This window comes from Ceratotherium simum, chromosome 2 (genome assembly GCF_057802395.1).
Source record: "Ceratotherium simum simum isolate JZ-2026a chromosome 2, ASM5780239v1, whole genome shotgun sequence".
Lineage (NCBI taxonomy): Eukaryota > Metazoa > Chordata > Mammalia > Perissodactyla > Rhinocerotidae > Ceratotherium > Ceratotherium simum.
In genome coordinates, this window is record NC_141901.1 from 94,145,543 (window position 1) to 94,162,951 (window position 17,409).

Here is a 17,409-nt window from a genome sequence, read left to right on the forward strand (position 1 = left end):
GTGAAAAAACTGGGAAGAGAAACTAGCATTAATTGAGTCCCTATTATGTGCTGGTCACTTTATGTAATATAATGTAGTCCCTGTAACACTCTAGAATGTTTGAATTGTCCCTGTTTTACCAAGGTGGAAGTAGAGGTTCAGAGAGACTGAGTAACTTGCCCAGCCTCATACTGTCGGTGGGTAGTAGAGTCTGCATTTGAACCCAAGCCTGACTCCAGAGGCCATGGACTTTCCACAGTGTTCTGCCTCCCTCTCGCAGACTCTGGCAGGAGCACCTCTCATTCTTTAGCTTTGGGGCAAGAATGAATGTGAAGTAGCCAGGCCTCTCCTGGCAGCACAGATGGTTCCAAATGTTGAGGCCAATCTGTACATGAGAAAGTTGAAAGAATTAATGTGGTTAAGTATTCTACAAGACTTGGCAAAGACGGAATTTTCATGAATTTAAAACTTTGATTAGTAGCTTGTAGCTGCTTGAAAAAGTCAACAAAAGGAGATATTTCTTCATTCCAGAGTAACGATCATTTGTCTAAAAGTTATCTGCCAGGTCGTAGCATGATTCATGCACATTTCAAAGTTTAGTAACAACATTCAATTTGAAATGCTTCAATATAATTAAGAATGTTTACTCACAGTGGAAAAAATTACTTTGCCACCTATATTAGGATGAGATTTAGATTTTCCTCTTATTTTTCTTTTCTTCCTTTTTTAAGCATAGGAGTGGAATTTGAGTAATCTTTTTGTTTTTTCCAATGAAAGTGCCAGGCAAAGGTCAAGAAAGGTTTATTTTGGAAGAATAATGTTTTTTAAGAATGATAGAGTTCGTCTAAATACTTTGAAGTTGGGATGCTAAGCTGATTGTGAAAGCTGAACTCATTGCTTTGTAATCAAACCCCATCAGTGTTTTGGGTTTCATATAAATATTTGTTCATCCTCACTCTTTTATTAAGTGTGGTTCTTAAGAAACATTTATTGGGGAATAGATGGGCACACTGGCTAGCAGTCTTACCCTCTCGTGCTCTTTTTCTTAACATTGTCTCCTTAACATGCTATCCCTCTAACATTCTCAAATGGTTATGAAGTGCTGTTGTGTGTCTCACAGTGCTAGGCTCGGGTGATAAGAAAAAAGAAGATGACTTAGGTGGTATTCTTGCCTTTGAGGACCATACAGTCGTCTTGGGGAGCAGACTTGTCAGCATCAGAACAATAAACTGTTATAGGTTCTGTGGGAGAAGTGTTTTGGGGGCAGTGTGGGTTGTAAAATGGAAGTGGGTCAGTTCTGTCTCCTTGTTGGGGGTGGATGCCTCATGGACCTTTGCCTACAAACAAAATTAAAATATGAGTGATATGAATAATCTGTGTTGTTTTGGTAGGTTATGAATTAAATTGGAAACTTAGAAAGTGAGAATTCTAACTTTGATGCTGTTGCTAAATTCCTTGTAAGCTTATGAGACAAGTCACTACAATTCCATTTTACGTTCAGTTCTGATTAGTATTTCTTAGCATCTTCCTTGTGCTAAGAAAGCCCTGTGCTAAGTTCTCTTGGGAATATATGAGAAATATGACATAGTGCTTGCCACACAAGGAAGGCATTTGGCATGCTACAGAGATGGTATGAGACCTAGCGCCAAAGTGCATGCCCGTCAGTCAGTCCTGTAAGTGTTCAGGTTTGGAAGAAATTGGTGTGGGTTAAATATCAAGATTGGTTTTTCAGAGGAGAGAGGGCTTGGTTTTCTTATCCACCAAATGCAACAAGTAGTGCTAACTTGTTCTGGGGGTTGTTGTCAGAGATGTGCCTTAGAGAGGTGGCTGAGTGGTTTCCTTTCATTAACCAGCACAGAACCAGTGGGTGGAGCCACAGACGACCTGACGTGTCCAGGAGGCTCGTAGTATCCTGCGAGAGACTGGTTCCATTTCATAGTCGTCAGTGGACTGTTTGTCTCAAGTCCTGGCAAAAAGGGTTCACGTTACAGAGTGGAATCTGTGGCAGGATTCAGGTCAGAGTTTTCTAGTAAGTCAGGTTCATTTTCAGTGTGTGTGTCTTAGACTTGTGCTTTTCTTCCAAAATATGTATACGTATAAGTGGACAAACATTCGTGTATGTGCACGTATTTTTTAAGAATGGACACTTGTATGTGACAGTCTGTCTTTAAATAAAGGTGTTCCCATATGGACAGTCTGAGCCTACTTCTGGCCTCTGGTAACACTCGACCTGTGGGGTCTGATGCCCTGTGCCTGACGAGGTGCTCCCACATACTCATTTTCCCTGACCTTCATTGTCTGCCTGAGGTGGGTTGTTGTCTGATTTATAGAGGTTAAGGACGTGGTTAAGGTTGTCCAGTAGCAGAGTTTAGCACTAGAACTGGTCTGGCTGACTCTAGGAAGGTCCCTCGCTGTGTGCCTGGCTGCATTATCTCCCAGACCCATTTGCTGCCTCCCTGACTTATTTTTCCCCCTGTTTGGGACTCCATGCAGAGCTTTCTTACAGAACAAGCCACTGAAGGTGAGAAACGCCTCACTATTAGAAGTGGAGTCTCTGTAGTTTGGCCTTGCTGCTGCTTAATTGTGACAAATTATCGTATTTCTTTCCTTCAGTGAATATTTACTGAGTGCTTATTATGCGTCAGGTGCTGTTCTAAGTTAAAAAAAAAAAAAAGACACATCCCTGCTTTAAAGGAGCTTGCGTTCCAGTGGGGTGAGATAGACGAAACATGACTGCGTGATAAGAGCTCTGCAGAGCAGTGAGATGAGGAGGAGACGGCAGGAAGTGCTGTTTTGGATGAGAAGGTTGGGGACACGTCTTCATAAGTTGAGTGGACACTGAGCTGAATGGACTGAGACACCTGTTGGTGTGGCTCTTGGGAAGGAGTGATCCAGGTCAAGGGCAGAGCAGGTTCCTGTGCTGAGAGGGAGTGTGAGCTGGTTCACAAGCAGTGTTTTCTGAAGAGGAGATACCAGGAAAAGTCAAGGCGGGCCTTGAAAGATGTGGAAGAAGAGAAACAAAAGAAACATTCTAGGTGGACTAATAGCATGAGCACTGGCATAGCTGTCAGACTGCTCTGCAGTATGGTCAGGAGGTGGAGGTCAGGACTGGAGGCCGTGGGAGAGACTGTAGTCAGCGTTTGGTTCCAGCCTCTGATTTCACAGATGAGGACACGGCCCAAAGAGGGCTCAGGACCAGAACCCAGATCTCCCGACTCTGCTGCTGGTGCTCTCGCTCTCCCCCCCACGTCACAGCCTGCTTCCTTCTCAGCTGGGACCAGTGCTAGACACAGGAATGTGAAATGGACTCTGCAGATAGCAACAAGTCCTTGAAGTTCATGACGCAAGTGGTACAGTGGAGGGAATTTGGGGCTGGAAGGCAGGAGACCAGCAGCCTCCACTTCTGCCCGGACCCTTGTCTGACTTTGGACAGGTCCCGTCTGCTCTCCCGGCCGCTTTGTCGTGTGGAGGCTGAGGCTGTTGCATCCGCTGCGTTGGCTGGTTCTCTGGGCAGGGCCCTGTCCGAAGCTGAGACAGTTTCTGAGCGGTGTGGAGCCAGTATGGGGACCAGGCTGCTGTTCTGACACCTGGGTGAGCGCTGCTCTGGCTCCTGAGAACCAAGGCCGATAACTGCTCTCATCCGTTGGACTCCTGGCTGTCCTGACCCTGGGCTGTTTTGCATGGAGGCTCCCCGTGTATTGAATGAAAAGATCTCCAAGATAGATTGTTAAATGAAAGAGCCTGGTGTAACACAGTGTGTATGGTATGCTACCTTTTGAATACAATAAAAAGGGAAAAATAAGAATATTTTTCAAATACACATACATTTGATTCACTTATTATTTAAGTAAAGAAACTCTGGAAGAATATACGTGAAACTGATAAAGTAACCACAAGTTTGTGTGTGAGTGTGTGAGAGACAGAATGGGTAAGTGTAGAACAGGAATGGGAGGGAGACTTTTCACTATTTATCTGTTTATATTTTTTTGATAGTAGAGCCATGTGGGTGTATTTTAGAGTAAACCTGATAGAAGAAACAATAAGAAAAAGATGAAGTTTTTCTATAAATAATATGACTATCCTGTGGTGAATCATAAGTTTAAAGATAACTGGGGGAGGTGGGACAAGTTAATTTGTTCTCATCATCGGAGTTTTGGACTCGTGACCTTGGATGCAAATTGAAGCAAAATCAGCTCCAAATTCTTTTTCTCAAAATCCCGCTGTAGGCAGAGGAAGGAACCCTGCCCTCTGTTGAACAGAGACTGGAGTCCAGTCAGAGGGCTCTGAAAGCTCCCGGGGAGGCACAATGATGCAGAGCAGTTGATGGGGCTGATACAGCCTTTAGGCAAGAATTAAAGGCCAAAGATGCAAAACTAAATTAGAATGAAAATTGAAAGGCAAGATCCAGTTGAGCAACTCATCCCAGTGGGCACACAATGCCAGCCCTTGACAAAGCATCCTGAGAAACCAGACGTGTGTGTGTGTAGTCAAAAAGGTTATTCAGGGTTCTCGAAGTCCTGGGATTACTGGAAATCAAGGAACCAATATATTCAGCATTTTGTTTTTTAAAACATATGTTTTCTAACTTTAAAATGTTCTTCTTTTTTTAATACTATGTGTCATGTAAAAGCCAACTTACTGTTAAAAGATCCCTAGTCGACATAGATAAGGGTGGAGCAGGCATCAATTGACTAATGACTTCCCAAAGTGTCAGTTAGAACAGACTGTGTTTAAACTTGCTAGTTGCTGCCTCCAGAAGGGAGTGTCCGCAGCACAAAGGCGTGATTCACAGTCACAGGTTTGGAACTGGCTTTCTGACAGCACACACTGCTAGGTGTCTCATGTCAGGATGAAAGAACAGGCGTCTTGCTGTACATCTCACAGGGCCAACACTGTAGGCGCTGGGACATGGTATAATGTCTTCATTCTGTCACTGGTGAAGTTATGTGGCTCAGATGAGGTTCACAGGGGGAGTTGCTGCACAGATGTCTACCTGGAGCTGTCTCTTACTAAGCACAGCTGACTAAAGAGGGAAGAATTTTTAGGCTGTTGGTTTAGCCTGTCCAGAGTTATTAATTTTTTCTGTGTCACTTTGGACCATACAGACTGATTGTCAAACCATGAATCATTCTCTCCACATAGAGACAGGTCCCTTCTGCCTTCTGGGCTTTGGTATTCTCACACGTAAAACAAGTGGGTTGGATCAATTATTCATTAGTTGTGAATGACTAGATCTCTCTTTTTGCCTATATATTGTTTGACTGACAAAGTAATGTTTTTAGCCATTCTTACTTTGAGGATATGCCTTTTTCAAATAAGAGTCAGTGACCCCATCGGTAAGCTGGAGTGTGTGGTTTTGCCATGATACGTAGATGTCACATAGGTGGCAGAGCCTAGTGAGCAGAGATGGTGAAGATATCTGGGTTCCGATTCCTTGTCTGAGCTAGGAGCCAGGGCAGAGCAGGAGATGTGGCAAATCGCTGCATAGTGTAGAGGACATGGTGGTGGCCCAGGACCATGGGATCTCTGAACTGTCTGACTTTCCCGAGAGAGGGAGGGAGGGAGGGAACCATGTATGTCATTTGTACCACTGACATTACCTTCCACCTTAGCAAGTTTCCTAGCAGTTGACTGTCTAGGAGAAGGATTCCATTTTTTTTTCAATAATTTTTTGAGAAAAGAATTTTCAAGACAGAATGATACCATCAAGCTTTTTTCTTTACCGTGAAGTCCAAAGACTGAGTGGTTTTAGACTTTATAGCAAGAAGGGAGGCATGAACACGCATAGACAATGTCTCAGTCACACTCCGGATTTTACTGCAGATCTCAAGAAAGTTGGCGACACTTTGCTTAGCAGATTTTCCTGAGAGAGTGGGTGCACCTGAGACTCAAGTGCACATTGAAATTATTCCGTGCTTCTCGCTAGATTGGGTGGCAAGTTGGCGCTAATGTGATCCTATGTGCATTGCAGACATGGCCAAGTCGCACAGCACTTTCTTGCTGAGCCTAGACAAAGCCTCTGACTGTTCACCAGGACAGTGGTCCAGACAGCCAGAGGCAATCCAGTAGAGCTGGTAAATAAGACAAAAGCTGATTGTATCCCGGGACTAGGTTTTATTGATGATGTAGTGCTTAATCTTACTCAGATACTCCCGTTCTCGCTCAATTTCCTTAACCTAAGCAACTAAAGAGCACGTTTTTTTCATGACACTTTGGTTTTCAAATATTTTTATTTAAAAGTCTCATTCACACCAAATGCCTAGGTTTAGGAAGTGGTAGGTCCATATAAGCCATTTGCCCATTGATTATGCCACCTTCTTCTCACGCCTATGGTGTGTATTGGCCGGTGGAACTATATTACACCACCTGCACCTGTAGAACCAGAGACTTGGTTCCAAACTGAAGGAAAGCCTAAGAAAGCATCTTTGTACATTCAGTCTGTAATCATAGTCACCACTCAGCCAAGATTGAGGATGGCAGGCCTTGTGGCAGAGAGCCCATCGAGGTCTGTGTCACACAGAATGACCAAGCAGGTCACTTTCTGCACAGTGCCTCTTTATCAGCTTTCTCTAGAGGCAGAAGTTTTGTTTTGTTTTAAATGTTTTTTTTTTCCTGATTAACAGAGTACATGTTCACTGTGTCCTCTGTCTTTCGTATCTTAGGGAGAAGAAAAATTTGCTTGCAAATCTATCACTGAGAGATAACAGTGGTGGAAGTTTAAGTGAATAATAATCTCTTCTGTATGTAAATTTTATATACAGTTAAAATGTCTGCATTTCATTCTCTCACTTGATTCTCACAGGAGGCAGATGGAGCAGACTGTTTTCTTTGTCTGTAATACAGGTAGAGGCTTAGAGAGGTTAAATGACTGTATGATTGCCTCGCAGAAGATTGATGGCAGAGTTAGACTTAGAACTCCCGCTTTCTGACTCAGTGTTGCAATAACAGTGGCCATGGGGAGCCATCCAGGAGATGAAATTCAGAACCCATTGTCTGGCCTTTGGTTTTCCCCAGGAGCACAGATAGAAGGATGGTAGGTGATGGAGCTGAAAGGTACTTATTAGCTGGATAGTTCTCGGAAAGTCACGTAACATTTCTGAGCCTGGACATAATAGGCACTTAATAAGCAGTAGTTTTTATTGTTTTTTTATGCTATCCACGTGGTAGGGAGTGGACTCCATTGTACCGTAGGACTGCTTGGGCCATATTTGTCCTACTGCTGTACTTGCAGATGGCTGCTGCTTGTTCTCTTACAGCCAGAGATCCACTCCTGTGGCAAAGCAGAGGAATGCAGCAGGCTGCTGGTGCCATAGACTAGCTTTCACCAGAGACAGGCCAGATATTTAGGGAAGGAAAAAGTCCCATGAGAATTATTTTTCTATTTTTGAATTTTATATAAATGGAATCATGTCCATGAGATTTATTTTAATATTCTACAAATATAATTATGTTCCTAAAGGAGACTGTGCCATGTGTAATTGGGGCATTTTTCTGAGTACAATTTAACGCTCAGTTGGAGGACCTTGGGCTTGGAGTGTGTGGACGCAAGTCTACCATGTCTTAGCTGTGTTCCATAAAATAGGTCACTTGTCTTCTGGGGGTGGTAAGGCTTGGCCTTTCTACCTCTCCGGGTTGTCGTGGGAATCAAATGACATGATGTGTGCAGAAGCACTTTGTAAATGATAGAGCACTCCACAGTATAAGGCAGTACTTTTTTATTGCCACAGTTTGTTCCTTCGTTATCAGCAAACCTGATGAAACCACATTTCAGCATGGTGCCCCAAGGCCTGCCATAGGGCCTGGCGCGATTGGGACATAGTAGATGTCAAATTATACTTTGAAAGCAGAGGAGATGTTTAGAACTAAAGGAGGGAAGGAGCTCAGGTGTCTGGAGACATTTATTTGAGATCTTTGCTAGATAACTGATTACTTTCCACTCCTAGGTCACTGATAAAAAAAATTATAAAGTAATGTTTAGGAGCCTACCCAGTGGCATAGTGGTTAAGTGCACACGCTCTGCTGCAGCGGCCCGGGGTTCGCAGGTTCAGATCCCAGGTGCACAACGACGCACCGCTTGTCAAGCCATGCTGTGGCAGGCGTTCCATATAAAGTGGGGGAAGATAGGAACAGATGTTAGCCCAGGGCCAATCTTCCTCAGCGAAAAGAGGAGGATTGGCAACAGATGTTAGCTCAGGGCAAATCTTCCTCTCTCACACACACACAAAAGTAATGTTTATATATAATAACCGACATCATTTATTGAACTGGACCTCTTGCATATCAGGCGCTATATCCTTATTGTTTCTAATTCTGATAAAAACTCTGCAAGATGGGCCTTATTGTTCCTCTTCTTACGTATGTGGAAACTAAGCTTCACATAATCATCATGGTCCAGCACACCGGCTTATTCTCTTAGTGACTTGGTGGTAAAAGAATAGATTAGCCAGGAAAGGAGGATAATTTAGAGTTGAGGAAAGTTCTTAGGCCTCAGAGGTCTGTTATGTGTTTTAGCTTGGTGAATTATCAAGCTGATCTAACATCCATGTTAGAAGTGGAAGAAGCCTTAATGTGCACCCAGTTTAGCCTCCCTCCCAGAAGCTGAGTCTGGCATAAGGAAGCAGTGGTGAGGTGGCACAAGAGACTGGGCTCCTGAATCCTGGTGTGCTGCTGCTTTAGGTACAATGGCTTTTCCTTCAGGATATGAGTAACCTTTCTGAAGAGACTTCCAATGCCCATTTGCTGGTTTGCTGGGTTATGCCTTCTCTCTTCAAAGAAAAAAAAATTAAACTTAGTGCTGAGACTAATGAGTTGTATGCAGTTAAAATGGCCTTTTACCATTATAAGAAAATTTAAAATTATATAGATTTAATATGAAGCTTGAAATTTATTTAATAGCATGTACAAGTAGGTATGTGGGTGTCTTAAAAAGCAAAGTTCGACTCATCTACCTGTGGAAAAAGATGCTGAACTACAGGTCATGCATGTTAAATCCACCTCAACTAGTATTTGTGCCTAACACTTCCAAGTGCTTGGAGCTGTGCAGAAGTGACATGTGACACAGTCCCTGCTCTCAAGGATTTATAGTCTTGCTGGCAGAGGCTAGTCTCCTGAGTCCTAGGCCAGTGCTTTATTGTGTGTTAATGGTTTTTCATCAGAGAGGAGGTTGTGTTTATAGGTATGAACGTACCTATGTTTTTATAGGTACATACGTACACATACATAGTTACGTACATGCATTGTCAGTGATAAAGTATGACTTAGTGTTCTGGACAGTTTGGCAGGAAAGAGACTAATGTGCAATGGAGGTTTTTGTGCAGAGCTTCCCAGTGGAAGCATCGTTTGAGATAGGTTTGTAATTCAAATCAGTAATTGAACATGGTCTTTTGTTTTTGGCCATGACGGAATAATAGGAACAGGATTTACCTTCCTGCCTTAACCTACTAGAAATCCAAACATATATGAAAAATGGTTTTCAGACATTGGACAACATGCAGTGAAGGATTGTTGGGAGAGAAAGGATGAGAAGAGAAAAGAAAGCTATAAAAAAGACCCAAATGGAACTTTTAGGGGTGTAAAAAAATATAGTAATCTGAATTGGAAAATAAAGCAGAAGATATTAAATAGCAGGTTAGACACTGCAGAAGAAAAGATCAGTGAATTAAAGACATAACAATAGAAACTATCCAAGATGAAGCACATGGAGGAAAAAAGACTGGAAAAGAAATGAACAGATTATTAGTGGCATGGGGGTAATATTAAGAGGTCTAACGTATGTGTTAAGTATAGTCCTGAAAATGGGGCGGGGGGGGCAGAAAAAATTTTTGAAGAATTAATGGCTGAATTTTTCAAAATTTGATGAAAACTCTAAACCTGCACATACAAGGAACTCAATAAATCTTAAGTAGAATAAACATAAAGAAAATTGTACCATAAAGAGGGATGTTTCAGGGGCTGGCCCAGTGGCACAAGTGGGTAAGTGCGTGTGCTCCGCTGTGGCGGCCTGGGGTTCGCTGGTTCGGATCCTGGGTGCGCACCGACGCACAGCTTGTCAAGCCATGCTGTGGTGGCGTCCCATATAAAGTGGAGGAAGATGGGCATAGATGTTAGCCCAGGGCCAGTCTTCCTCAGCAAAAAGAAGAAGATTGGCAGATGTTAGCTCAGGGCTGATCTTCCTCACAAAAAAAAAAAAAAAAGAGGGATGTTTCATAATGCTAAAAGGGTTAATATATCCAGTGAGCATAACAATCTTGAACATTTATGTACTTGATGAGAGAGCTTCAAAATACATAAAGCAAAAACTGGTAGAATAGAAAGGATAAATAGGCCAACCAAGAATTATAGTGGGAGATTTTAACATTCCTTTTTCAGTAATTGATAAAACAACTAAACTGAAAGTCAAGACTTGAACAACACCATCAACCAACTTTACCTAATTGACATTTATGGAATACTCCACTCAACAACAACAGAATTCATGTTCTTTTCAAGTGCACATGGAACATTTACCAAGATAAACTATATTCTGGGCAATAAAACAAGTGTTAATAATTTAAAAGAATTGAAATCATACAGAGTATGTTCCCTGACCAGTGCAGAATTAAACTAGAAATTAACAACATAAAGATATGTGGAAAATCCTCACATATTTGGAAATAAACACACCTCTAAATAACACATGGGTCAAAGAAAAAAATAACAAAGAAAATTAGAAAATATCTTGAACTGAATGAAAACCAAAACACAACATAGCAAAATATGTGGGTTGCAGCTAAAGTAGTACTTAGAGGGAAATCCATAGTTTAATTCAATTCATATATTAGAAAAGAAGCAAAGTTTAAAATCAGTGACCCAAGTGTCTCTTAAGAAACTAGAAAAAATAAGAGCAAATGAAACCCAAAGTAGACATAAGGAAGGTAAGAGCAGAAAGCAGTGAAATAGAAAATAGAAAAGCAATAGAGAAACATCAGTGAAACTAAAAGCTGGGTCTTTGAAAAGATCAAAAAAATTGCTAAGTCATGGCCAGTTGATCAGGACAAAAAGTGAGAATATACAAAATACCAGTATCAGGAATGAAAGAGGGACGTCGTTACAGAGCCTGCATATATTCAAGGATAATAAGGGAATATTATGGGCAACATGATGCCATAAACTCAAAAACTGAAGTGAAATGGACAAATTCTTGAAAAAGACAAAGTGCCTAGCTCACACAAGAAGAGATAGATAATGTCAATGGCCCTATCCTATTAATTAATTACATAGCTCTGCTTAATAAAGTGATTACAAGCCCTAATTAATAGGGCTATTTAGCCCTGTTTCTATTAAGGAAATTGGTAGTTAAAACCACCCCCCAAAAGAAAACTCCAGGCGCTGATCACTTCACTGAAGAATTCTACAAAATATTTATTGAAGAAATAATGCCAGTTCTACCTGAATTCTTCCAGAATATAGAAGAGCAGAGAACACTTCCCAGTTGATTTTATGAGGCCAGCGTTACCCTCTACCAAATGACAAAAACATTGCAAGGGGGAGAAGACACTATAGTCCAAAAAAATCCAGCAGTATGTAAAAACGGCAATATATCGTGACCAAGTGTGTTTACCTCAGGAATTAAGGTTAGTTTAACATTTGAAAATCAAGCAGTGCAATTCAGCATATTAACAAGAGTAAAATAGAAGAATCACGTCAATAGATGGAGAAAACACGTTTGACAAAATCTGACACCCATCCATGAGTTTAAAATTCTCAGCAGGCTAGGAATAGAAGGGAACTTGCTCAACCTAATAAAAGACATCTACCAAGAAAATCTATTGCTAACATACTTAATGGTGAAAGACTGAATGCCTTTTCACTAAGACTGAGAACAAGGTGTGGGTATCCACTCTCATATAATGTTCTATTCAGCATTATACTAGAGAACTTCATCAATGCAATAAGGTAAGAATAAGAGATTAAAAGTCATACAGATTGGAAAGGAAGAAGTAAAATGTCTCTGTAAAAAGCATGATCATGTATGTAGAAAATCCTAAAGAATGCAGAAGAGTGATTAGAGCTAATTAGTTAAGCAAAGTTGTAGGATACAAGGTCAGTATGTAAAAATCAACTGTACTTCCGTACACCAGCAGTGAACACTTGGAAACTAAGTAATAATACCATCTGCAATAGCTTCAAAATCATGAAATACTCAGGGAAAAATTTAGCAAAATATGCCAATATCTGTACACTGAAAACTACAAAACAATACTGAGAGAAATTTAAAAAGTCCTAAATAAATGATGTTTATATTTATGAATGTTTATGAATTGAAAAACTTGATATTGTTAATTTGTTATTTCTCCCCATATTGATCTATAAATTCAACACAGTCCCAATCCCATAGCAGGATTTTTTGTAGAAATTGATAAACTGATTGTAAAATTTATATGGAACTACAGAGGACTTAGAATAGTCAAATCAATTTTGAAAAAGAACAGTGTTGGAGGATTTATCCCACTTGATTTCAAGACTTCTTATAAAGCTACAGTAATCAAGACAGCGTGGTCTTGGGTTAAGGGTAGGCATAGGTCACTGGAACAGAGTTGAGTCAGGAAATAGAAATAGACTATGTGGTCAATTGTTTTTGTCATGGGTACCAAAATAAATCAATGAGGAAAGGATAATCTCTTCAACAGATGGTGCTGGAACAATTTGACATCTATATGCAAAGAAATGAACCTTGACTCGTACCTTAGGAAACACAAAAATTAACTTGAAAAAGTATTATGAGTTGTGAGTTGCATTGTGGGCCCCTGCCCAATTCATATGTTGAAATCCTAAAGCCCAGCTCCTCAGAATGTGACCTTTTTTGGAAATAAGGTCATTGCATATGTATTTGTTAAGATGAAGTCAAACTGGAGTAGGGTGGACCCCTAATCCAATATCATTGGTGTCCTTATAAAAAGGGGGCATTTGGGGCCGGCCCCGTGGCTTGGTGGTTAAGTGAGCGCGCTCCACTGCTAGCGACCCGGGTTCGGATCCCGGGCTCGCACCGACACGCTGCTTCTCTGGCCATGCTGAGGCCGCGTCCCACATACAGCAACTAGAAGGATGTGCAGCTGTGACACACAACTATCTACTGGGGCTTTGGGGGGAAAAGTAAATAAATAAAATCTTTAAAAAAAAAAAAAAGGGGGGGCATTTGGGCACAGCCATACACGTAGGCAGAATGCCTTGTGAAGATGAAGGCAGACATCAGAGTGATGCCTCTACGAGCCAAGGAACACCAGAGATTGCCAGCAGACCACCAGAAGCTAGGGGAGAGGCCTGGAACAGATTCTCTCTCACAGCCCTCAGAAGGAACCCACCCTGCTGACTCCTTGATCTTGAACTACTAGCCTCAAGAACTGTGAGACAGTAAATTTCTGTGTTTAAGTCTCTCAGTTTGTGGTGCTTTGTTATAGCAGCCCTAGCAAACTAATACAACAAGGATCATAGACCTATGTGTAGAGCTAGAACCATAAAACTAGAATAAAACATGGGGGAGGGAGAATATTGTTGTGACTTTGGGTTAGACCCAGGTTTCCTAGAAAAGTCATAAAAAGCAAGAATTACAACAAAATTGATAAGTTAGACAACATCAAAATTAATTTTTTTTGTTTTTCAAAAGATACCAGTAAGAAAATGAAGAGGCAGGCCATGGACCAGGAGAAAATATTTGTATAATCATATATTATCATGTATGTATGATTAGGGACTTCTATCAAGAATATATATAAAAGAAAAACTCTTATAACTCAGTAATAAGAAGACAAGTAACTTGAATACTGGAAAAGATTTGGACAAACATTTCACCAAAGAAGCGATACTGATGGCAAATAAGCACGGTAAAAGACTCTCAACCTCATTAGTCATTAGGGAAATGCAAATTGAAATTACAGTGAGATACCATGTACTTACTCACTGGAGTGGTCTCAAACAGTTCCAAGTGTTGATGAGAATGTAGAGCAATGGGAACTCTCCTCCACTGCTGGTGGGAATACAAAATGTTATAGCTACTCTGGAAAACTGTTTGGCAGTTTCATATAAAGTTAAATTTACTGAAAGAACCAGCCATCCCATTTTCTGGGTATTTACCCAAGAGAAATAAAAACATGTCCATAGAGAGACTTGTACTCAAAGATTCATGACAGCGTTATTCTTAATCAGTCCTGGGAACAACCCAAATAAATGTCCATTGACTGGTGACTAGATAAACAAGTGTTGGTGTGGCCATAAGATGGAATACTAATCAGCAATAAAATGAATGAATTACTGATGCACAGCAGCCTGAATGAATCTCTGAAGCGTTATGCCAAGTGAAAGAAGCCAGATATAAAAGAGTACATACTGTACAATCCCATTTACATGAAATTGTGGAACCGCAAAACTCTAGTAACAGAAAGGAGATCAGAGATTGCCAGGGCTTGTTAAAGGGGGAGGACATGGACTGTAAGGGGACAGGAGGGAACTTTTTAGGGTGGTAAATATTTCTTTTTTATTTTTCTGCTTTACTGAAATATAATTGACACGTAGCATTGTGTAAGTTGAAGGTGTGCAATGTGTTGATTAGATACTTGTATATTGCTAAATGGTTACCGCAGTAGTGTTAGTTAACACTTCCGTCACCTCGCATAATTATCATTTCTTTTTTTTGTGGTGAGAACATTTAACATCTACTCTCTTTGCAACTTTCAAGTATTGAAAGTTGTTAACTATAATGTATTGTTAACTATAATAACCATGCTGTACCTTAGGCCCCCAGAACTTATCCATGTTGTGACTGGAAGTTTGTATCCTTTGACCAGTATCTCTCCATTTCCCCCATCCCCTAGTTCCTGGCAACCACCATTCTACTCTCTGTTTCTGTGAGTTTGGCTTTTTTAAGAGTACGCATATAAGTGAAATCATACAGTATTTGCCTTTTTCTGTCTGACTTATCTCACTTCACATAATGCCCTGAAGGTCCATCCGTGTTGTTGCAGATGGCAGGATTTCCTTCTTTCTCATGGCTGAGTAGTATTCCATTGTGTATATATACCACATTTTCTTTATCCATTCATCTGTAGACGGACAGTTAGGTTGTTTCCATATCTTGGTTATTGTGTATAATGCTGCAGTGAACATGGGGGTGCAGGTATCTCTTTGAGATCCTGATTTCATTTCCTTTGTATATATACCCAGAAGTGGGATTGCTGGATCACATGGTAGCTCTGTTTTTAATTTTTTGAGGAACCTCCATACTGTTTTCCCTAGTGGCTGCACCAATTTACATTCCTACCAGCAGTGCACAAGGGTTCCCTTTTCTCCATGTCCTCACCAGCATTTGTTATCTCTTGTCTTTTTTATACTAGCCATTCTGACAGATGCAAGGTGATATCTCATTGTGGTTTTGATTTGCATTTCCCTGATGGTTAGTGATGTTGAGCACCTTTTCATGTACCTATTGGCCATTTGTATGTCTTCTTTGGAAAAATGTCTATTCAGGTCTTATGTCCATTTTTTAATCAGATTGTTCTTTTGCTCTTGAGTTGTATGAGTTCCTTATATATTTTGGACATTAAGCCCTTATCAGATAGATGGTTTGCAAATATTTTTTTCCCATTGCCTTTTTATTTTGTTGATTGTTTCTTTTACTGTGCAGAAGCTTTTTAGTTTGATGTAATCCCACTTACTTGCTTTTGCTTTTGTTGTTTATGCTTTTGGTGTCATATCCAAAAAATTGTTGCCAAGACCAGTGCCAAGGAGCTTTTTCCCTGTTTTCTTCTAGAAGTTTTATGGTTTTAGGTAGAAATTTCTTTATCATGATTGTAATGATGGTTATATGACTATATACATTTGTCAAAACTCATTGAATTATACACTTAAAATTGGTGAATTTTATTTTGTATATATTATGCCTCAACAAAGAAAGAACCATAGCAAACAGAATCTCCACTGTCTGTCAAGTGCTGTGTTATGTTAGGAATATGATTAGATAAATGTGATGTAGATCCTTCCCCCAGGGAGCTCACAGTCTGTAGACACAGTGTAGAAAGACTTGCAGTTCAGAGAGATCAGTGCCTTAGAGAGAAGTACTGTAAGGCAGAAAGGAAGGAGTTCTTGATCAGGGAAATCCCCACCAAGTTGCTGCTGGAGTCTTCGTTTGGTGGGTGAACAGGAGTTGGATGAGCGTCGAGGGGGCATTCCAGGCAAAGGCGTGTGAGGGTGAAGCTGCGTGTTCTGTTTCATAGGCCACAGGAGCCTGGTATTGCTGGAGCCTGGGGCTCTAAGGTTTGTGTCCAAGTGGCCAGACTTGAAGCTGGACAGGTTGGCAGAGAGATAAAAGGTGGAATATTGCTCAAATTTGCTTATCAAACTCATATTGCAAGAGAAATTATGTACTTGAGGGAGAGACCCTCCCTCTTAGATTAGAGATGAGATAATCAATGCACCCTTTCATTTCTCTTCATTCCTTTCCTTTTGGTTTAAAAACAAAACAACAACAAAAACCTTGCTTTTACGAGTAACTGTTTTAAAATAGTAGTTCTCCCTGGACAGCCCTCAGCTGAGTTTGTGTAACTAAGGCTCTCCTTGAGCCTTCACATGTTACAGGGAGGAGATGTGTTTTAATGTTTGAGAAAGCCTTTAATACTACCATCTGGGAGAACCGCTGAGATTAGCAGGATGTGGCTTGTGCCTTCTAGCAAGTAGCAGTTTCTTTGTCCCAACAGGGAGCAGTACAGACTCTCCCTCATGTTACAGTTTGGAAAGGAGAGAATCTTCTGAAACTGCTTATTGGTTCAACTCCATTTACATGAAATTCTTGAACATCACTCTCTGTCCAGGGAAGATACAGGGAAGAGTGTGTGTGTGTGTGTGTGAGTGTGAGTGAGTGTGTGTGTGATGGGAGCAAGCGCAGAGCAGAATTTTGACTAGTGACTGGAACAGCTGATTTTGAGGGCCTGCTCTAACGTTGGATGCTTTCTTGTGTATTACAGGCAATGGATTTTGAAGGCTGGGCCGACACCCTCTTTCTTCTGCAGTTCACACTCTCCTGTGTGATGGGGTAAGCTTTTGCTGCCTTCTTAGCAGAAAATTTTTCTAGAGAAATTTGTTCTAGGGTCCTTTTGCCTCATTCCTCAGTATCCTATTCTGTCTCTTGAGTATATCATCAGCTCAGTGTATTAGGATAATTAAACCCCCAGATTCAGGTGATTTCATAGCCCTTGGAAATGTGTGCTCAGGGCTACTGAACTGATCTCAAAGTCATGCTTAGAAGGTTGGAGAAAATAAACTAATATTTACCCAATAACCTAGTATATGATAAACACCGTTATATTTCAACGTACATTATCTTATTTCTGCATTAACCATTGCACAGGTTGGTGGCCCCTTTCCTGAGAGAGCAGGCTCAGAACTCCAGTGAATTGTCTCAGT

The 17,409-nt window shown here is 40.9% G+C and overlaps 1 protein-coding gene across 3 annotated transcripts in view; it reads left to right on the forward strand.

The window, feature by feature from the left end:
- SLC35D1 (solute carrier family 35 member D1) overlaps window positions 1–17,409 on the forward strand; it is a 52,899-nt gene that overhangs the window by 12,023 nt on the left and 23,467 nt on the right. For all 3 annotated transcript variants that reach the window (XM_087449296.1, XM_087449286.1, XM_087449281.1), the window contains one exon: window positions 16,971–17,038. In XM_087449296.1, the coding sequence (XP_087305422.1) occupies window positions 16,971–17,038 (68 nt within the window). The remainder of the gene's footprint in view (window positions 1–16,970; window positions 17,039–17,409) is intronic.